We start from the raw sequence: 23,482 nt of genomic DNA, 5'->3' as shown, positions 1-23,482 counted from the left end.
ATGGGTGAGAGTTATTTTCACATGTACCAGATCCTGTCGGATTAATGCTGGTTTCTTTGTCTGCTCTACAGTCTAATTTTGCCATGGGGCGTCTTCCCTCAACGTACAGGAAGTGCTATATGTTGGACTTTGGTTTGGCACGGCAATACACCAACACCACTGGAGAGGTGCGACCGGTGAGTGATGGGATAAGAATGAGACGGTGGGAATGGGGGATAAGCGGGAATTATGAACCCCAAACAATGTGACCTCAGTGGGCAGAGAGCAGGTAAAGCCTGTTGGGGTCCACCTTACGTGACCGTGTCCTCTCCAAGTGGGGTTGGGTCATTTTATTGCTCATTTTAAGTTGATTAATTGTTTTGTTTCCATTATTTTATGCTTTCTGTTTTTCAGTTTATTTTTCAAGCTGTTGCTCCGCAGTTTAGTTTTGGCGACTGGGAAGCGCAGTGTGAGTCTTCAGCCTTCATCCTTTTATTTTATTTCTTAAAATGTTTTCATTTGTTGCTGTTGTTTCTATGGTATGGGAGAGATGGGATAATCCTGATATCTTAAATGTCTTCATTACAGCGATTATCAGTTGTTAAAGCCAATTCTGTTATACCACCATTCCCATAAGATATATGAAATATGTGATTGGTTTTAGAAACCATTCTATGTATGATCTATGTATGATCCATGTATGATCCATGTATGATCCTTGTATAGATCTCCCCAGCAGTGCTCTGTAAACAATGGAATTACTGGTTCTCTGTAATGGACATTTTCAAGCATCTGTTACTTTCCTCTTTAGCTTATGTCCTTCTTCCTCTTCCTCTTTCTATTATTATTACTCATGCTTAATTATTATTTTTGTTATTTTTTTTAATTATTAGTTTTTCATCTAATAAAAGTATCCTATGGTGCTGATAATGAGCGATTGACAACTTTGGTGCCTCCATAATGGGGCTTGTCGGTACATTCCTCTTTAGTGAGAGATCCTCATTCCAGACACTTCTCACTGGACATGTGGTAAATAGGAGACTATAAGGAGAGTTATACATGGTAGAGAGGCTGGAGGAGAAGCCTATGGTAACATCTCCACGTTCCCTGTCACGCTCATTGATTTCCACCTTCTTTACACAAATCTATTTTGGAACATGTGCTCCATCAGCATTTTATGGAATAGCAGCCAGGAGCAGGATCTGAAGGTGCTGCCTCTGCTGCCAGTATCATATATGTTCTTATTCTGCTAGCTGGTAAAGTATAGAACATATATGATGACAGTAACCAACCTCAGAGAACATGGAGTATGGTCCCCATGCAGCTGCCTTAAGTGAAATAAACATGACGGGTCTTTACCTACTAGTCTGGAAGATATCCTTGGAAATTATAGTATTATAACTAAACTTCATGGGAAACTAAAACTTCCCTATTAAAAATGTGATTATTATAGATGGTGTCACAATGTATATGAGCTATAAATAAGTGGAAGCCGTGATGATCAAGCATTGGAGCCAGAGATCCTGACAGGCAGTAGTTAGAACACACAAACCCAGGAAGGAGAATCTCATCAATCTTTGTATGAGACCTAGAACTCATCTGTCACAGAACCATCTGGAACGTGAAGCATGAAGCGGCCATCTCCTAGGTAGCGATGCTGGCGTATGAAAACAATGCAGACTTCTACCCATCTCTTCATGATATAGTAATCTCTGCCTCCATTCACAGCCTCGCAATGTCGCTGGATTCCGTGGGACCGTCCGGTATGCATCAGTCAATGCACACAAGAACAGGGTAAGATGTGTACTCAGCCCCCTCAAGAATAAGCTGGAATCGTCCTTTATGTGGCCCTGACTACATGTTACTGTATTCTACCAGTTATATCAGATCCTCTGTCTACTATGTGTCTCTGTCCATTGTATCTGCACCCGATCCTCAGTCTACTGTATGTGTCATTATCCATTATACCTGCTCATTATCGTTAGCCTACTGTATGTGTCTCTGTCCATTGTATCTGCACCCGATCCTCAGTCTACTGTATGTGTCATTATCCATTATACCTGCTCATTATCTTTAGCCTACTGTATGTGTCTCTGTCCATTGTATCTACCCACGATCTTCAGTCTACTCCATTGTATCTACCCATGATCCTCACTCTACTGTATGTCTCCTTGTCAATTGTATCTGTCCACAATACCTGAGTATACTGTATGTGTCATCGTCCATTGTATCTGCACCCGATCCTCAGTCTACTGTATGTGTCTCTGTCCATTGTATCTACCCTCGATCCTCAGTCTGCTGTACATGTCATTGCCCGTTAGACTATTGTACTTGTACTTGTCCTTGTTGCCCTATCTGATGGTCTTTATTACTTTGCCTCACTAAACTCTTTTTACCCTGTTGATCTAGGAGATGGGGCGACATGATGACTTGTGGTCATTATTTTACATGTTGGTGGAGTTTGCAGTAGGACAGCTGCCCTGGAGAAAGATCAAGGACAAAGTAAGAGACTGAAGCTCTGGTCCATGTCATGTAATCGGGGTGTTGCAGTAATGGTCTGGAGTGTGACCCTCTTACTCTTTCTGGTCTCTAGGAGCAGGTGGGGATGATTAAAGAGAAGTACGACCATCGAATGCTCCTGAAACATATGCCTTCAGAATTCCATCTCTTCCTGGAGCACATTTCCACTCTGGATTACTTTACTAAGCCAGACTATCAGGTACTCGAGTCACGTTGGGAACCCATCTCCAGCACATCATACAGCTAGGTCACATATGACTTGTACAGTATACTCTGTGTGTGCCACGTGGCCATCACACCAGACCAGGTAGTTATGCCCGTGGTCATTCCAGTGTAGATAATAGGGTGTCTAGAGAGGAGCACTGACATGTTTTGGCCTGTGGGTTAAATCTGAGTAGGGGGAACACTGTCCCCAAACCTTATGTCCAACCGATACGCAGAATAAAATAACAAAATGCAAATTCCAAAACGTGCATTCACCTTATATTGCTATGTCCTCCAGATGGTAACTGTGTAAGGGGACACTGCATTATGTGCTATATGTCACCGTGCTCTCGCCCTGCAGATGATCATGTCTGTGTTTGAGAACAGCATGAAGGAACGGGGGATCACAGAGAACGAGGCCTTTGACTGGGAGAAGGGAGGGACGGACATCTTGCTCTCCACCAGCACATCTACCCCCCCACAGCAGAACACCCGACAAACAGCCGCTATGTTTGGGTGAGTAAAGGACTAATATGCCCAAATATTAATTCTACAGATAAAAATAAACGTCCCCTGATTTTTATTCCACATAGACAAATATCTTGCACCTATTTTTCTGTGATTGTGACTTTTACTAGATGTAGTATAGGTAGAGTGTAGGGGTGGTTGGGTAGATTATTATAGTCAAAGTATGGATATGTGTAGCATGGTAATGGTTTAGTGATGGATTGTATGACTTAGTATAGATATATTATATTTATGGATAGATATAATATGATAAAACATATGGATGGATAGGTGTAGTATCGTAGTATAAGTATCGATATGTGTAGTGTCGTACTTATAGGTATGGCTAGGGGTAGTGTCGTACTCAGTGGCGCACGCAGGGGGGGTTTCTGGGTCTCCAGAAGCCCCCCCCTCCTCAGCTTACTAAGTGCCTACCATAGTGGCACTGTCCTATACAGCATCCGCGGCGGTGCTGTATTGTATTGTATGCACCGCCGCGGACGCTGCTTTGACAGCGCCGCGGCTGCTGTGTAGGACAGCGCTGCCAAAACGGACGGGCGCATGCGCAGCAGCTCTCTCGCGGGTTTTTTTTTTATTTTGGGGGGGGTGGGGGGTCAGGGGGTAAACCTCCCCCCCCCCCCCCTGACAATCCTGCGTACGCCCCTGGTACTATAGGTGTGGATAGAGGTAGCGTCGTACTATAGGTATGGAGAGGGGTAGTGTCGTACTATAGGTATGGATAGGTGTAGTGTCGTACTATAGGTGTGGATAGAGGTAGTGTCGTACTATAGGTATGGATAGGTGTAGCGTCGTACTATAGGTATGGAGAGAGGTAGCGTCGTACTATAGGTATGGATAGGTGTAGTGTCGTACTATAGGTGTGGATAGAGGTAGTGTCGTACTATAGGTATGGATAGGTGTAGCGTCGTACTATAGGTGTGGATAGAGGTAGTGTCGTACTATAGGTATGGATAGGTGTAGTGTCGTACTATAGGTATGGATAGGTGTAGCGTCGTACTATAGGTGTGGATAGAGGTAGTGTCGTACTATAGGTATGGATAGGTGTAGTGTCGTACTATAGGTATGGATAGGTGTAGCGTCGTACTATAGGTGTGGATAGAGGTAGTGTCGTACTATAGGTATGGATAGGTGTAGTGTCGTACTATAGGTGTGGATAGAGGTAGTGTCGTACTATAGGTATGGAGAGGGGTAGTGTCGTACTATAGGTATGGATAGGTGTAGCGTCGTACTATAGGTATGGATAGGTGTAGTGTCGTACTATAGGTATGGGGAGGGGTAGCGTCCTACTATAGGTATGGATAGGTGTAGTGTCGTACTATAGGTATGGAGAGGGGTAGCGTCGTACTATAGGTATGGAGAGGGGTAGCGTCGTACTATAGGTATGGAGAGGGGTAGTGTCGTACTATAGGTATGGATAGGGGTAGTGTCGTACTTATAGGTATGGATAGGTGTAGTGTCGTACTATAGGTATGGAGAGGGGTAGTGTCGTACTATAGGTATGGAGAGGGGTAGCGTCGTACTATAGGTGTGGATAGAGGTAGTGTCGTACTATAGGTATGGATAGGTGTAGCGTCGTACTATAGGTATGGATAGGTGTAGCGTCGTACTATAGGTATGGATAGGTGTAGCGTCGTACTATAGGTATGGATAGGTGTAGCGTCGTACTATAGGTATGGATAGGGGTAGCGTCGTACTATAGGTATGGGGAGGGGTAGCGTCGTACTATAGGTATGGAGAGGGGTAGCGTCGTACTATAGGTATGGATAGGTGTAGTGTCGTACTATAGGTATGGATAGGGGTAGCGTCCTACTATAGGTATGGAGAGGGGTAGCGTCGTACTATAGGTATGGATAGGTGTAGCGTCGTACTATAGGTATGGAGAGGAGTAGCGTCGTACTATAGGTATGGATAGGTGTAGTGTCGTACTATAGGTATGGATAGGTGTAGTGTCGTACTATAGGTATGGATAGGTGTAGTGTCGTACTATAGGTATGGATAGGTGTAGTGTCGTACTATAGGTATGGGGAGGGGTAGCGTTGTACTATAGGTATGGGGAGGGGTAGCGTCGTACTATAGGTATGGAGAGGGGTAGCGTCGTACTATAGGTATGGATAGGTGTAGCGTCGTACTATAGGTATGGATAGGTGTAGCGTCGTACTATAGGTATGGAGAGGGGTAGCGTCGTACTATAGGTATGGAGAGGGGTAGCGTCGTACTATAGGTATGGAGAGGGGTAGCGTCCTACTATAGGTATGGAGAGGGGTAGCGTCGTACTATAGGTATGGAGAGGGGTAGCGTCGTACTATAGGTATGGATAGGTGTAGCGTCGTACTATAGGTATGGAGAGGGGTAGCGTCGTACTATAGGTATGGAGAGGGGTAGCGTCGTACTATAGGTATGGATAGGGGTAGTGTCGTACTATAGGTATGGATAGGTGTAGCGTCGTACTATAGGTATGGATAGGTGTAGCGTCGTACTATAGGTATGGATAGGTGTAGTGTCGTACTATAGGTATGGATAGGGGTAGCGTCCTACTATAGGTATGGAGAGGGGTAGCGTCCTACTATAGGTATGGATAGGTGTAGTGTTGTACTATAGGTATGGATAGGTGTAGCGTCGTACTATAGGTATGGATAGGGGTAGCGTCCTACTATAGGTATGGAGAGGGGTAGCGTCCTACTATAGGTATGGATAGAGGTAGCGTCCTACTATAGGTATGGAGAGGGGTAGTGTCGTACTATAGGTATGGAGAGGGGTAGCGTCCTACTATAGGTATGGAGAGGGGTAGCGTCCTACTATAGGTATGGAGAGGGGTAGCGTCGTACTATAGGTATGGAGAGGGGTAGCGTCGTACTATAGGTATGGATAGGTGTAGCGTCGTACTATAGGTATGGAGAGGGGTAGCGTCGTACTATAGGTATGGAGAGGGGTAGCGTCCTACTATAGGTATGGATAGGGGTAGCGTCGTACTATAGGTATGGAGAGGGGTAGCGTCGTACTATAGGTATGGAGAGGGGTAGCGTTCTACTATAGGTATGGATAGGTGTAGTGTCGTACTATAGGTATGGATAGGGGTAGCGTCGTACTATAGGTATGGAGAGGGGTAGCGTCCTACTATAGGTATGAAGAGGGGTAGCGTCCTACTATAGGTATGGAGAGGGGTAGCGTCCTACTATAGGTATGGAGAGGGGTAGCGTCGTACTATAGGTATGGATAGGGGTAGTGTCGTACTATAGGTATGGATAGGGGTAGTGTCGTACTATAGGTATGGAGAGGGGTAGCGTCCTACTATAGGTATGGATAGGTGTAGTGTTGTACTATAGGTATGGAGAGGGGTAGCGTCGTACTATAGGTATGGAGAGGGGTAGCGTCCTACTATAGGTATGGAGAGGGGTAGCGTCGTACTATAGGTATGGAGAGGGGTAGCGTCGTACTATAGGTATGGATAGGTGTAGCGTCCTACTATAGGTATGGAGAGGGGTAGCGTTGTACTATAGGTATGGAGAGGGGTAGAGTCGTACTATAGGTATGGAGAGGGGTAGTGTCGTACTTATAGGTATGGAGAGGGGTAGCGTCGTACTATAGGTATGGAGAGGGGTAGCGTCGTACTATAGGTATGGAGAGGGGTAGCGTCCTACTATAGGTATGGAGAGGGGTAGCGTCCTACTATAGGTATGGAGAGGGGTAGCGTCCTACTATAGGTATGGAGAGGGGTAGCGTCCTACTATAGGTATGGATAGGGGTAGTGTCGTACTATAGGTATGGAGAGGGGTAGCGTCCTACTATAGGTATGGAGAGGGGTAGCGTCGTACTATAGGTATGGAGAGGGGTAGCGTCCTACTATAGGTATGGAGAGGGGTAGCGTCGTACTATAGGTATGGAGAGGGGTAGCGTCGTACTATAGGTATGGAGAGGGGTAGCGTTGTACTATAGGTATGGAGAGGGGTAGAGTCGTACTATAGGTATGGAGAGGGGTAGCGTCGTACTATAGGTATGGATAGGTGTAGTGTCGTACTATAGGTATGGAGAGGGGTAGCGTCGTACTATAGGTATGGATAGAGGTAGCGTCGTACTATAGGTATGGAGAGGGGTAGCGTCCTACTATAGGTATGGAGAGGGGTAGCGTCGTACTATAGGTATGGAGAGGGGTAGCGTCGTACTATAGGTATGGATAGGTGTAGTGTCGTACTATAGGTATGGAGAGGGGTAGCGTCGTACTATAGGTATGGATAGGTGTAGCGTCGTACTATAGGTATGGAGAGGGGTAGTGTCGTACTATAGGTATGGAGAGGGGTAGCGTCCTACTATAGGTATGGAGAGGGGTAGCGTCCTACTATAGGTATGGATAGGTGTAGTGTTGTACTATAGGTATGGATAGGTGTAGCGTCCTACTATAGGTATGGATAGGTGTAGCGTCGTACTATAGGTATGGATAGGTGTAGCGTCGTACTATAGGTATGGAGAGGGGTAGCGTCGTACTATAGGTATGGAGAGGGGTAGCGTCGTACTATAGGTATGGAGAGGGGTAGAGTCGTACTATAGGTGTGGATAGAGGTAGTATAATGTACATTATTGGTGGAGTCTGCAGTCTGTCGGTGGTTGAATTGGGCGACATGTCTACAGATCACATCTTATAGCTCGGTCATCAATGCTTTTGTTCTGTGACTGACAGTGTGGTGAACGTGACGCCGGTACCGGGGGACTTACTTCGGGAGAACACTGAAGATGTCTTACAGGGAGAGCACCTCAGCGACCAGGAGAATGCTCCCCCTGTTCTTCCTGGCCGGCCAGTAGATATCACTGGGCAGCTCCCCAACACTGGATTTAATGACACTGAGGTTTGGGAGGAGACGGACGTCAATCGGAATAAGCTAAGGATCAGCATCAGCAAGGTGAGCGCTCAAGGTGGTGGAGGGGAAGGAAGGAGGAGGCAGCGGCTCCAATATCCATGGAAAAAATGTATCAATCTTACTAAATCCCACGTATCTAACCTACAAATAACTAAAGTACAGATATCTAACACACAAACATTTAAAACACAAGGGGCCTGGTTCATTGCGGAACGTAATTCCATATACTCTGTATATTTTACATTCTGTCACTCTGCTCCTGCGCAACATACCCCAAAGAACGCACACAATTAATGTACATACGTGATTGACACTTTCAACGCCCTACGATTTGAAGGGCCAGGACAGTAGACGTGAATAACATCCTAATGAATGTAAATAAACCTTTTTTGTTAATTGTTTTTATCATTAACAGGTGACAGTAATTAATTTTTTTTTCTTTGTGCGTTCTGCTGGGACTTTATATTCCACATGTGTGATGTTTGTATCCTGCTGTGTATTGTCTCTCGATGCTGCGTGTCATATATGTATAGCGCCCCTGGATCCGTATCCAACAAGAGACGTTTCTTCAGAGTTGAATACGGATGTTTTTTTATTAAAAAAAAAAAGCACATATTTTGTTCGCTTTGTGTGTTATTGTATCAGGCCCATTATGTACTTTCAAATAACTAAACTACGCGCTTTTATAGCAGTGTTACGAAGTTCATTTCTGTGTAACAGATGCCACGACAGAACATTGTATTTGTATTGCTGTACAATTAGTCTGTTATTGGCGATTTCAGACATCCTCCAATGGTATTACAGGAAATCACCTCAAATATCTTCAGCTCAGACAACTCTGGAGATTTAGATATATATCTGTGTATGTTGCCAGAAACACTCTAATAATCGTGTCTGTCAATAGAAAGATTAGTGTTGGGGGCAGCACGGTGGCTCAGTGGTTAGCACTTCTGCCTCACAGCGCTGGGGTAATGAGTTCAATTCTTGACCATGGCCTTATCTGTGTGGAGTTTGAATGTTCTCCCCGTGTTTGCATGGGTTTGCTCCGGGTGCTCCAGTTTCCTCCCACACTGCAAAAACCTACTGGTAGGTTAATTGGCTGCTATCAAAATTGACCCTAGTCCCTCGCTCTCTCGCTCTCTCTCTCTCGCTCTCTCTCTCTCGCTCTCTCTCTCTTGCTCTCTCTCGCTCGCTCGCTCGCTCTCGCTCGCTCGCTCTCTCTCTCGCTCTCTCCTCTTGCTCTCTCTCTCTCTCTCGCTCGCTCTCTCGCTCTCTCTCTTGCTCTCTCTCTCGCTCTCTCTACATGATGATGATGATGATGTGTTGATTGTCACGGTATCACCTGCTTTGCAGTAGCCACATTGGAGAGCTTCTGTCCCAGGCCTGCCACTGACCAGTGCTCTGATATTTTGAAGAGCTCATTATACCGTATAATAACCGGGTGCGTGCCTTTTCTTCCCAGACACAGTGCCTAATGGAAGATGACCACAGTCGGCATGGGTGTCCTAGTTCTCCTGTCCGGGCCCCTCCGGAGTCCCCCACTACACAGGCGCGTTCTCTACGTTACCGACGTGTCAACAGTCCTGAGTCCGACCGGCTGTCCACAGGCGAGAGAGCGGAACTGCCAGAGAGAAGGTGAGGTCATCAACAGCACTGTAACTAGATGTTTTGTTGCTCCCCCTTCCCCTCCATGGTGAGTGTGATATTAGATGGTGCCTAAGGTGGGGGCGTTCTTAGTACTTACAATGCACACCTGCCCTCCCAACCTCCCTCCTCATGTGTTGACTTCTTATTGATCTTTGTGTGGCTTTCTCTGTGCTAGGTCACCATCATCTTGGCCCTTCCACTTCAGTTGCACTAGACATGCTGCGCGTACTGTTGTTAGGTGCACGTCCTTCCCCCAAACGGAGCAGTGAATCAGGACAATTGGGGCAAAGTCCTGAAACCATGGGACAGTCACTGCCCCACCAGAATCACTACAGCTGCAACACTGTGCTGCTCTTTCCTTACTGTCCCTGACTCCCTGGTGGGGCTGCTGGTGTCTTGAGATCAGTTGCTGCTCAGCCAGATCCTGGAATGTTGGGTCCCTGGAAAGCTGAGCAGTGAGTGGCCTCCCCATAAACTTCCCAACATTAAACCTTTAATACTAGGCCTCCTTCCTCTTAATAGAGACAGATTCAATTATCTGTTAGGTGCCACTGAACATTGCCTCCATGTTCGGCTTCACAAATTGCCAGCTAATACTGTACATAAATGTCTGCTCACTTTCCCTCGTATCTCTATGGGATGTGATGTGTTTGCGGACTGTTCCGGAGACGAGTGCCGTCACCTTGCAGTCCCATAGTGTTTATGTCTGATAAATAGACCCACTTACCGCCAACCAAACCTAAAATTAAGTAGCATTCACATTTGATCTGCCTATTTCTTCACCCACATTCTGTAATTAGGCCTCCTTCCCTCCAACCAGCCCCCAACAGTAATAGCATTACTACTTAATAAACAGGCATGTTTCCCTCAACCAGCCCCTTAATTAAGGCCACGCTTAATTCTCATAACATAATGCTTACCATGCAAATTAGGAAAATCAGATTATTATTTATAAGACGTTCACAGTTTTTTTGAACATTTTGTGGTTTCTTTATATAAACAGATTCCACGCCTCTTCTTCCCATGTGATGTATTACATGTGCTGATTCTGAATCAGGACAAGAGGTCTCACATAAACAAGTCTGACATCCGGGGTGTAATGTAGAAAGAACTATGATATCATCCCCCAAATATTAACACTTCTTTCTCAGTCGATCGCTAATTCTTATACCTGGAAAGAGTCTGTGTCACGCTGACTAATGACATTTACCTTTTGTAAAGCAGTTCTTATTGTAGAGCAGTAACTCCGTCGTAGGGCAGCACCTTGGGACAGGAAGGAGCGAGGAGAAGTGAGGTCCTGTCCGCAGAGTGCCAGCCGCCAGTAGCACAGCAGTGGCTGAAACCGCTGGATAGTGTGATTATCTGAGCGAAGACCCGCTCTGGCTTTTATCATAGTCAGTACTTCCCCTAAGATCACACATATCCGTCACCTGAGCCGGCACCCCCATCAGCCCTGCGCTCTGAGCAGAGGTCACACCACCCTAGTTACCTCCGTTGTAATCAATGCTCTACGCAGCTTCTACATCTGCAACATCAGCCTGGTCTCTGGTGATTACATCTCCCATTCAAGTGTAACGATTCCACACAATAATACGCCTCCTCACAAGCATATCGTGTGTCGTTAGGTGGACGGCTATACTTACGTGACAAGTGGGTTCTAGAGGCCGAATGTCGGGGTGTTTGTATTTCATTACATTTAATAGGTAGAATACGGATGAAGCTAAAAGCGCATCTTACAGTGTCTAATTTTTAGCCTGTAACGTGTGGTTAAATAGCAATGTAAATAGCAGGACAATTACAATCTATATAAATGGTTACAGCATAATGTAATTGTGACTATTCACTACATTGTGCTTTAAACATAACACTTGCCTGGCTAGATTTGGGACAGAGGAGGGGACACTACCCCTAGCTAGATCTCCTGTGATTTAGGTAAACAAAGATAGTATCTGTAAAACAATAGTCTGGTCGACCTGGTAATATAATTATTGATGTACTGTTTCTGCAGACCTAGAATACACATAGACTTACTCTGTTGGTAGAAGTAACATTAGGAAGCCCTAGGAATAGCATGAATACCTCACCTACAGTGTAATAGATAATATGACACAGTCTCATATATTAAGGCTGATATCCAGGCACAGTATGGGGTGAGCACAGACATACTATGGGGAATAAAGACATAATGTGTGCTAGGGCAGACACTAGGGGGACATGGGGATATAAAGTACATGTTCAACGGTATTGTTACAAACAGCAAACAAATAAATGGACTGAAGGCAGCAAAACAACCAGAAAACATCCTCCAAGCACCACCCTCTGTCCAAAACTGGCATCTGTGGGGTTTGTAACCTTTTTAAGGGTGTGTATGGAGGACTACATCACCCCCTTACACAGCTGTGTCAAAGGATCCTGATTCTGGAAGAGCCATGATGGACTGAGGTGCCAGATGGGGATGTCAGAGGTACAGTACCTGGGTCATCGTGTGGGGGGATGTAGGGTTAGGTCAGAACCGGCTAAGGTAGAGATAATCCGAGATTGGCCCCGGCCCACAGCCCAGTTACATGTACTGACATTTTTAACGACTACAGGCTGCTACAGACGTTCTGTCCCAGACTTTATTACTGTAGCGAAGCCCCTGACAGATCTCACTAAGAATAAACTGCCCAAAGTAGTGTACTGGACACCCGCTTGTGAGCTGGCATTTCAGTCGCTAAAGGAAGCCCTGGTTCATGCTTCAGTACTGTTGGTGCCCAATTATGACAAGGACTTTATTGTGCAAACTGACGTGTCGCAGTATGGACTGGGAGCAGTACTTAGCCAGGTGGGACCAGACTGGCAGCAGCACCATGTGGCATATTTGAGCAGAAAACTGCTAAACCGGGAGCTGGGGTATGCCACAATTGAGAAGGAATGTTTGGCCATTGTGTGGGCAATGAAAAAACTACAACCTTATTTGTATGGACGACATTTTACTGTGGTGACTGATCATAATCCTTTAAAGTGGCTACAACACACCTCAGGGGAAAATGGCCGTTTGTTGCGCTGGAGCCTTGTACTTCAAATTTATGACTTTCACATAATTCACAAGCAAGGAAAGGCTCACAGCAATGCGGATGGACTGTCTCAGCAGGAAGAGCCGGATCCTCTGGGTCACCCCAGGTAACCCTAAAAACTGCGGGACCAGGAGCCAAATTGTTGACACATGGCACGCTGGTTGCAGCATGGACAAGGGGGGGGGAGCTTAGTGTGACTGGATCACTTATAAATAGCTTATGGTATAAATTTATTTAAAGGACATAGCGCAGGGCGCTTATTTATATAATTGCAAATGTACTTATGTTTAATATTGTGGATATGTTGGTAAAGGAGATATCTTTATTTCTGAGACCAGGGCAAGAAATTTGTTTGTTTTAACTTTGCTAGAGGAAATGCATTTTTTCTGAGATATATATCTGATACAATAAGCCCAATATAATAGCTCAGACCTCAGGGGGCTGGCTTACCCTGTGAGGCTGTGTTCAAATCTGTATAAAAAGCACTGTCTTGTTTAAAAAATTGTTCATCTTGTTTGATCTGACCTGCTCCCCGGTACCTTCAACCAGGGTGAGCAAATAAACATCACTTGCTTCAAAGACCTGCTTGGAAACCTCTCTATCCTATGACCTACAAATTATACCCAAAATCGAATCCGTTCCCAGCTGTTTCTGAGGTTTGGACCCAGCATCCAGTACCACCTCTCTGCCCGCTACCCAGCAACTCTGGTCAGTGTGATAGGCCAGGGATGATCCTGATCTATAGGACGAAGTCAGGAGTACCAGCCCAGGTTCACCAGTAACGGGGTACACTCGCAGCATCAGTTACCCAGAAGAAACCTGGTACTGGATGCCGGTAAAGGAGTCCAGTGGTGGTAGAATTTGTAAGCCCCTCCTACTGTGGTTAGAGGGCGCATTTGGGATAACGAAAGGAAATGGTGGCAAAGTAAGCTCAGCAGCAACAGACAGGGTGGCACAGGCGGTCCATCCTGTCAGTCAGATTTGTTTGTTATGGCTTTTATCACTTATTTAAAATCCCGTCTGATATGTTATTACAGATAGGTGTCTCTTTCATTGATTACATGTATAAGTTATTACTGATATTAAGGGTAATGTGTGCGGCCCATGAAGTGTATTGGGTTACCTATCACTGTTGTATCCTGACTTATCCGAGCTATTTCAAAATGTGTTGCAAACCTGTCCATGAAGCCGAGAAGATTTCCCCCAGTAAGCCCATTGTATCACCGAGAGACAGGGTGTTATTGGTCAGCTGTAATGTTGGGGCATTGACCATGGGAGGTTCCACCTGTTTTCTGAATAGAGAACAACATACTGATGTATGGATGCAAAACAAACAGGGGCTGTCCCACTGGAATACACTGAGGTTTGTCACTGTAGGCAAAATGCTGGTGGTACAGCTCAGTATATCACAATTACTCTGTAGAACAGAGACAGACAGCAAGTGTAGTGGAGTACACACACAATGATGGTAACTAACAGGCAGGATTGGCACAGCCAAATACACTGGTGCAGAGTTTAAGACCCCCACAGGACTTCACCAGGGACCCCTGCTAGAGGATATGGACTTCAGTCACTGAGGGCCCAGGTCGTAATCCTGTGTACTTGGTTCCCCCCATGAAAGCAGCAGAGTAATGAGGACTCTGCTGAAAACACGCAGATGGAAATGCGGGTATGTGTGTGCCACTGTCGGGGAGACTGGGCACATGAGATGGGCGGCTGTACTTCCTGGTATAATCCTGGAGCCGGAGTATGGATACTCAGGCACTAAGCAGGTTCTTCTAGTGGCTGCTTCCCCGCATGTGTCATCAGTAATGGAGGACAGTGGTCACACCTGAGAGAGGTCTTATGTCATCTGTAGCCGAACGCTGAGCCCAGACGAGTTCTGCTGGGAATTCTCATTGAGGCAGCAGTCAGTGGCTGCTGAGTGTTGGAGACCGCCCATGTCTGAGACTCTTGTTTCTTATTGTATAAATGACTTCCATGGAGACTTTAGGACAATCATTAACATTCTGCTCTGGAGCAGCCCAAGAGTCAGTCTGGCCCAGCAATGAAGGTCCCGACAAAAGGGGGATTGTAGCGTCATTGCATGATGACTGTGAAGGGGGGAAACTGACACTTTGCTTCCTAAATAATCTAACAGGCTGTTTGTGAGTTATGATAGTTTAAACTTGTCTTCTACTAATACTATGTAAAAGTCTTAGTAGCTTATCAGGAATGATGGTACTTGTGATAGTGAGAGCTATTTCCTGTCTGTAACCCCTCAACAGAGTCATGAAGATGGAGAACAACTCAACACTAGTCCATACGGTGCTCTGCAGCAAATATATCTACAATGTTGAAAAACAAGTGGAGTTATTGTGTTGTTAGAGGGTGTGAGAATGGAAAGACTATATACCTGCCATTTTCACAGATTGTTTTTCTGGGGGAATAGAAAGAATACATCCCCCTCCGCAAGGGTTGTGAATCGCCTTCTATTCTCTATGGGTCCCGATTCAGACTTGTACACAAGCGTGAGCAGAGCTTGCAATTGAAAAGTTTCATGTCTGTATATACGCTGCAAATAAAACCACTTTTTCAGCCATATCTGACTGTCCCAGTCGGAATCTGCCCACAAGTGCTTAAACACACCCTTGGTGTACATTGCCTATGTTAGAACTCCTCTCCCCTCCGTCACACATTTACACATCTTCCTGCATAAGGCATTGTAAGTGGCAAAAAGTCGCAGGTCTCGGGCAGTTGTGTCCGTTGACTTTCTGAGCCTGCACCGTGCAAGAAAATGCAAAGATTCGCTCCACAAAGCGTGTGCGTCTCATTCTGAATCACGCCCTATGTCACAAGGTTTTGTGTACAGGGCTGTGTATGTTTTTCCCATCGATATGTGATGTCACTATTTCCAATACTCATTATATCACATTATGGTTTTATAGGATCAAGTATAGAAATTGTATCTTCTAATATTGAATAATTTATGTAGAATGAATTGAGTATTTCTAGATAAATATATGAAATCTAGGTTTAAATAATCTAACTTTAAGGGGGGAATTCAATTGGTCGTGTTACTGCCGAAAGTAACGCGGCCTTCACAATATTACCGTTAATATGGTAATAGTGCGCCTTATTACCGTTAGTACGGTCATTTTAATGCTGGATTTTTGTTTGGGTTTCGCCGAGCTGCGAGCATAATCCGGGTTAAATTTACGGTATTAACAGTAATGGTGCACCACCAGCATTACTTGTGAAAGTAACGCGGCCAGTTGAATTTTCCCTTAAAAATGAAATAGTATTCAGGAGTTCACCCTTTATATTTATTCATACCGTTGCTTATATCCCAGCACATACACCCAAGTCATGTATTATTAGGTTGCCTTATGTGCTGGTATTTGGTCCGGCACTCCTCTGTCTCGTGACTCATTTTATTCTTTCATATTGCAATGCAGAGCAATTGCCGAAGGAGAGCTTTACTTGGTTATAAGGATCATGTCATACAAGAAACTTATAAAATAACTATTTTCAACGTTCAAGCCTAGACTTCATGAATAAACACCAATGTAACATTTATACATTCCCCTTCCCACCTCTAGTTCTCAGTGTATTTTCATGTATATGCGTCTCCTATTTTCTTTATCACTACTTTGTGTGTCTTCTCCCCACCAGATCCCGCATGGACCTCCCTGCATCTCCTTCACGACAGGCGTGCTCCTCACAGCCAGCTCAGATGTTGTCTATTGACACAGGTCAGGTTGACCGACAAGCCAGTGGCCGCATGGAGGTTTCAGCGTCCGTAGAGCATGAAGCCCTAAGTAATGCCTTCCGTTCTGTGCCACTTGCCGAAGAGGAGGACTTCGACAGCAAAGAATGGGTTATCATCGACAAAGAGACTGAGCTCAAGGACTTCCACCCTGGGGCAGAGCCAACAACTTCAGGGACAACAGATGAAGAACCTGAGGAGCTTAGGCCTCTGGATGATGGGGAGGAGAGACGGAGGTCTGGGGGGGCAGATGCAGCCGTCAGGCCTAAAGTGCATGAAGTTAGGCCTCGGGCCATGCAGACTGTAGCGGAGGAAGAGACATCTTCCCGAAATGAAGGCTCAGAAAGCAGGCCAGATCCTCCACCTGCAAGCCCATCACACTCCCATTCAGCATCAGCAACTCGACAACGGAGGAGGGAGTCTGATCCCACTGGACCTCAAAGACAGGTAAGAATAGAGCTTGTGAAAAACACAAGGACATATATTGCCAGGTGAAATGAAAGGGAACCAACCACCCATGCTGTGAAGATACCGGGTTTATCTGGCCCAATGCTACTCACTTCACACTGGCTGGCCACCTACGGGTGCCTTCCTATGCCAGTGAAGTCTACCCAGTACCTTCTAGGATTCTCAGTTACTCAGGCAAATACAGTTAGGAAGTAAAGGAAAACATTTATTGTAATTAAAACAATCACTAGATTATTATGTACACACAGTAAATAAATGCCAGGCAGGTTTACCACATCATCTGTCCCTTACCCTACTAGCTTTAGGAGTTAGTCACCTGGCTGTCCAGATTTGACGTCCCATGGATCTCTCTCAGATGCATATGCAGACTCTGGAAGAGAACGACAACTCACCTTTCATTAATGAAATCCCAGAATGAACACCCCCTCCCTGGAGTGCCTCCTTATATCTAGGGTCAAATTTCCACAATGCTTTCTCCTCCATTGGCAAAGCCCTGGACCTCTCTCTCTTTAAACATTGGTAGGTCCTGGATCAGGGGGTTGGAGTGGGGAGTGGAAATGAGCTGTGCTTCCACAGAAGCCCCCTGCTGGGATGCAGACAAAATGTCTGGACTAGTCCTATGGAGAACAATTGATACTGATTGGCTTCCCCCACCTCCAAAGTCAGGGTAGCAGTCAGCCCCTCCTAAAATTAACACCTTGCACTGATCTGTGAAGTCACAGGGTCCCCAGCTGTGCTATGCTTCCTGTAGAGGAAGGAGGGGGGGAGAATGAATGCAGCTCCAGCCCCCTCACCTGTATCCTAGACCTGATCCCTACACATAACCCACCCGGCTTCACTTTAAGGACAATGAATTACAACCTCACTGCCACATCATCAATATACAATACACAATAAACTTATTTACAATGAGTTAAAATGTCCCCTTATCCACATGTAATTAGACACTGCAGTTGTAGTCTGGTGAGCTGGGGAACAAATGCAAGGGATATAAAAAGTACTTGCTATAATCCACATTATGTGAGAAACGAGAAACAGGATGGTTACAGTGTTATCACACTCGTTCCGTCACACATACATACAGAGTTTATGCTGTAGGTTGGTCATAAGGTTATATGGAGTAATGAGTGGAGACAAGGGGCCTGATTTATTAACAAAAAGAAGTAACTTTGCACCTTGTCAAAACCATGTTACATTGGAGGGGACGTAAATTTAAAATTTGGAAACAGATTTATAGTTGAGGTAAGATCAACTTTAAATTTCAGTGTAAAATCAAAGCTGTCAAGTATTTGTGTCCTACATGGAAAAGCAGCCAGTATTTAACTTATGTGTAAAATAATAAACTAATGTACACCCCTTACATTGTAACATGGTTTGTCCAGGAGAAAACTTACTCCCTTTTTTACCTTGTTTTTAATGACTCAGCCCAAGGCCAGAGTCAAACTAACCTATTTCAACAGCGAGACAATATTGATGAGCACTCCAGGGGAGGGGTGGTAGGTGTGGGTGTTGTCAGCATAGAGGTGGTACTGGAGGCCCCAAGAGAAGTGGTGCACAGTGAGAAAGCAGAGTGCTTGTCGGACCCAACAGATAAAAGGGGATAATGTTCCAACGGTGGAGACGCTGATGGAGAGGTTGGATATGTAGGAATTAACCAAGAAAGAACTTTGTGAAGGGATTTCCCTCGCACACCGTCCACATGAAATCACTGCCACGTTGTAGTCAGGAAGCCTCCTCCAGCTGCCATACTGGGGTTTTTCTGGATCAACACAACTAGAATGTATAAGAGTTGAACTTGATGGACATATTTCAGCTGTACCCGCTATGCGTATTGTGTACGGTTTTCCATCATTTTGTAACATCTTGTCACTATTTCTATTCGGCAGAAGCCCAATTGCAGTGTGCGGAGAATGGAATAAGAGGAGAGAAAGTGAGATAGGCGTTTGTACACAAGCCCATGGGAGGAGAGGAATAGAACGATAGTTGGCTGGGTAAAGAGATGGTTTCTAAAGGATTGGTCAGATGATTGAGTGATTAAACGTGAAGGTCGGTTTAGCATAAAAACATATCCTGCCAAATGGTGTCAATGTTTGATGTAGGGGGAATAGTCATGAGCTGTGATGGAGGAAGGGGAGAAAGTGGTGCAGGAGGCGTGAAGTGAACTGAATGTAGCAATGAGGCTTTGTGGGTGTTAGAGAAGTGAAGTAACTTAGCAAATGAAAGGGTGAATTTATAGTGGGGGAAGTTGGAGCAGGGTTTCCACCTCTGGTGCTCAGCACTCCGCAATGTGGGAGCACTTTTGCAGTTAACAGGTCTGTTAGGTGTGGTTGAGGCGGTCTATGGTGGCTGGAGCTGCGTTGCCTGGGGCTGAAATAAAAATAAGAAAGTGGCAGCTGGAACAGGGTAGTTATAGGAGGGGGCAGTGGTTTTATGTTGCTTGTCAGTTTGGGTACTAGGTTGGAGTGTGAAGTAAGGTCAGGCTGAAGGAAAGGAGGTGGTGGTTGGATAGGGAGAACTCTGCGTTGGAGAAACTGGAGATGGAACCATAGTGGAAGAAGACGAGGTCAAGGAAGTATCCATCACAGTGGGTGGGAGATTTAGTCCATTGAGAGAAGCCCCAGGAAGAAGTAAGCAAAATAAATGTTGTGTCTGCAGAGACAGTGGGGTTGTCCATAGTTATGTTGAAATCACCTGGTATTTGGTAAAATGCCGGTCAAAGGACAGAACATATGTGAGCAGTTGTCAAGGAGTTGGGACACTGAGTGGGGGAAGAAACAGATGGTGTGAGCATCAAAGGAAGAGACGGAGAGGTCTAGGAGTGTGTCTGAGGTACAGTCCCTGATAGGAGCCTAGTATCAGAGGATGGATACCAGCGTTCTGGAATTGCAGATTAACAGATCTATGGACGGATGTGAGTTTGTTAAAAATCGATGTACATTCGATGCTTTGGTTTTCCTATGCCAGTGGTTATACTGTGCAATAATTATAACCAGATATACTGTTTCTCTATGGATACTATTTATAGTTATTCGCATGCCATAGACCATAACGGACTATTTTGGAAAATGTAACCTGACCTTAAGTCTGCCTGCAATTTCCTTCCATATTTTCCTGTTTTCACAACATCCAGTTAAGTGTTATCAGTGGTAGATTCTGCAATACAGGACAATTCAATCATTTAAGAATTTAAAATTAACTCTAGTGAAGATCTCTCTGTGCAATACATACTGAGGAGCCTCAATCATTATAAAAAATTCAATTCCTGATACCATTAACGCACAGTGTGGATCCTTCTATTCAACATATCCCAAATACTATCTTGTGCGGCAGGTGAGTATTGCTCTCTTTATTGGAGCTGTCTTTAACCTGCTCCCTCCCGAAACGGCCTAGCTGAAAAAGATTCTGCAAAAGGAAAAGATATCAGCAATACACAAAAAACAAGACTCCAGGGGTTAAATTTATCAACCTGTTTCCGGGAAGGTTTGAAAAGTGGAGATGTTGCCTATAGCAACCAATCAGGTTCTAGTTATTTATCTAGTACATTCTACAAAATTACAGCTAAAATCTGATTGGTTGCTATGGGTAACATCTCCACCTTTTAAACCCGCCGGAAAGATGCAGCTTGATAAATGTACCCCCGGGGGGGGTTAAATGTATTAAGCGGCAGATTCTGCAAGTTGCCAATATTCTGCGACTTTGCAGAGGAAATTTAAAGCGACAATGTCTCGCAGAATCCGCTGCTTATTACATTTACCCCCTGATGTCTAACCACCACTTCTTTAACTGTGAAGCCTTTGCAATCATGTTTTTCCAATTTCTCCTCCCAGTTTAACTTGATATTAATTTTCCTCCTAAATGTAACCCTTAATATGAGAAGAGGCAGATTACCATGCGGTGTCCATAGATCTTCATTCTTCAAGGTTCACCAGAGTCCTCTGAACAGCATCTGATGGCCACAGATGCACCTCATGAGGCTCGGACACCTCCATAGTCATGTGACTGCGGCCTGAGACTAGGTCACATGACTAGTGGGGGGAGGCGTAACCCCTTTGAATCCATACTCCTGTAATGGCCTCAGAAATGGGTCTATAGTAAAAAGAAGAGCAGACCCACCTCTGCCTTCCAGTGATTGAGAAGATGGACGTTCTCAGCATCCCTAGGTGAGAACTTCTACTATACTGATTATGATTCCAGTGGCTCCAATTCTGTCTGCAGTCTGAGATATAGGATGTATGAAAGCAGGAATACAGGGCCACATGATGGTGATAAGCTTCTTCAGTGAGGCCTGAAGACAGCCGGTCTGCAGGATAGTACTATTCAGGACTATGGAGTCTCTACTGATCTTTCTGCAAGAAGATCTGTCACTTGGTGTCCAAACATTGATGAAATCCTCGGCCATAGCCGCTGGTAGAGATGTAATGAGATCCCGCTTAACTTCATGGAATAACCTGGGCCCTGATTCATTAAGGATCTTAACTTAAGAAACTTCTTATTTCAGTCTCCTGGACAAAACCATGTTACAATACAACGGGTGCAAATTAGTATTCTGTTTTGCACATAAGTTAAATACTGACTGTTTTTTCATGTAGCACACAAATATCAACTTTAAATTTCAGTGTACAAATAAGCTATCAAGTATTTGTGTGCTAGATGAAAGAACAGCCAGTATTTAACTTATGTTATTATTATTATTATTATTATTATTATTTATAAGGCGCCACAAGGTTTCCGCAGCGCCGAATACAGTATAAACAATGGACAGTACAGGGAGTAACAGTACAGAACAATAAACTACTAATACCAAGACTTCACAGGCTCCAAGCAAAGCAAATATAAAGGAGTTGGAGCAGACTAAAAGGTAGAGAGACAGGAGGGAGAAGGGCCCTGCTCATAAGAGTTTACATCCTAAAGGGAAGGGAAATAGACGGCCGGCACAAAGGGAGTCAGAGGAGGGGAGCTAGCGCACACCTCTACAGAGGAGGAGCCAGGAGATGAGATTGAGCATGGAGAGCGGGTTAGGTGGAAGGCTGGTAGGCTATAAGGAAGAGATGAGTTGTGAGTGCCCGTTTGAAGGAGCACAAGTTAGAGGACAAACAGATGGAGCGTGGGAGGTCATTCCAATGTAGTGGGGCAGCTCGGGAGAAGTCTTGAATTCTGGAGTGGGATGAGGTGATCAGAGTGGACGAGAGGCGGGACCGGGCGGGCGTGTGGATGGAGAGGAAATTGGAGATATAGGGGGCTGTAGAGTGGGAGAGGGCCTTGTAGGTGAGGGTAAGAAGTTTGAAAAGGATACGGTAGGGGAAGGGGAGCCAGTGAAGGGCAAGGCAGAGAGGTGAGGCAGAAGAGGAGCGGCGAGAAAGGAAGATGAGCCTCGCAGCTGCATTGAGTATAGAATGAAGGGGGGCGAGGCGAGAGCAGGGGAGGCCGGTTAGGAGAAGTTTGCAGTAGTCCAGCCGGTAGATGATAAGCGCGTGGACAATGGTTTTGGTTGCTTCATGAGAAAGAAAGGGCCGGATGCGGGCAATATTACGAAGTTGTAAGCGACAGGATTGGGTAAGGGATTGAATGTGGGGGGCAAAAGAGAGCGAGGAGTCAAGGGTGATGCCCAGGCAGCGGAGTTGGGGAACAGAGGAGATGTTAGAGTTGTTAACAGTGATGGAGAGATCCAGATGGGATGAGGATTTAGACGGTGGGAAAACAATGAGTTGGGTTTTAGCAATGTTAATTTTGAGAAAACGTGAGGACATCCAAAAGGAGATGGCAGCGAGGCAGTCAGATACACGAAAGAGAGGGGAGAGGGGGGGGTGGAGATCAGGAGAAGAGATGTAAAGTTGAATATCATCGGCGTATAGGTGATACTGAATGCCGAATGAGGTGCTGAGAGCACCAAGGTAGGAAGTGTAGAGTGAGAAGAGTAGAGGGCCAAGAACAGAGCCCTGAGGGACTCCTACTGGGAGGGCAGAGGGGGGTGGGAGGATGAACCGGAAATGGATACAGAAAAAGAGCGGTTAGCGAGGTATGAGGTGAACCAAGTAAGGACAGAACCTGAGAGGCCGAGAGAGTGAAGGGTCTGCAAGAGGATGGTGTCAAAGGCTGCAGATAGGTCCAGGGGAATAAGCAGGGAGAAGTAACCCCTGGATTTAACAGAGAGGAGATCATTATTTACACTGGTTAGGGCGGTTTCAGTAGAGTGGATGGGGCGGAAGCCAGATTGGAGGGGGTCAAGGAGGGAATAGTCAGAGAGGTGACAGGTGAGGCGATTGCAAACAATTCGCTTGAGGAGTTTGGAGGCGTAGGGGAGAAGAGAAATGGGGCGGTAATTGGCGAGTGAGGTGGGATCAAGATTAGGTTTTTTGAGAATGGGAGAGATAAGGGCATGTTTGTAGGAGGAGGGAACGGTGCCAGTGGAGAGAGACTGTAGAGGTGAGCTAAGTAGTCACAGACAGTGGGGGAGAGGGAGCGGAGAAGGGGAGAGGGGATGG

The 23,482-nt window shown here is 45.5% G+C and overlaps 1 protein-coding gene across 8 annotated transcripts in view; it reads left to right on the top strand.

The window, feature by feature from the left end:
* The window catches only part of TTBK1 (tau tubulin kinase 1), a 78,199-nt gene that overhangs the window by 35,179 nt on the left and 19,538 nt on the right, over nucleotides 1–23,482 (top strand). For 7 of the 8 annotated variants that reach the window (XM_075204519.1, XM_075204517.1, XM_075204515.1 and 4 more), the window contains 8 exons: nucleotides 72–176; nucleotides 1,708–1,773; nucleotides 2,389–2,481; nucleotides 2,573–2,698; nucleotides 3,065–3,219; nucleotides 7,904–8,123; nucleotides 9,544–9,716; nucleotides 16,439–16,979. In XM_075204519.1, the coding sequence (XP_075060620.1) occupies nucleotides 72–176; nucleotides 1,708–1,773; nucleotides 2,389–2,481; nucleotides 2,573–2,698; nucleotides 3,065–3,219; nucleotides 7,904–8,123; nucleotides 9,544–9,716; nucleotides 16,439–16,979 (1,479 nt within the window). Of the gene's footprint in view, nucleotides 1–71; nucleotides 177–1,219; nucleotides 1,628–1,707; nucleotides 1,774–2,388; nucleotides 2,482–2,572; nucleotides 2,699–3,064; nucleotides 3,220–7,903; nucleotides 8,124–9,543; nucleotides 9,717–16,438; nucleotides 16,980–23,482 lie in introns of those variants that run through there. The other variant, XM_075204521.1, reaches the window with a different exon arrangement.

Source organism: Mixophyes fleayi, chromosome 3 (assembly GCF_038048845.1).
Source record: "Mixophyes fleayi isolate aMixFle1 chromosome 3, aMixFle1.hap1, whole genome shotgun sequence".
Lineage (NCBI taxonomy): Eukaryota > Metazoa > Chordata > Amphibia > Anura > Limnodynastidae > Mixophyes > Mixophyes fleayi.
Note: the sequence above shows the minus strand (reverse complement) of the source record. Positions and strands in the feature narration are given on the sequence as shown.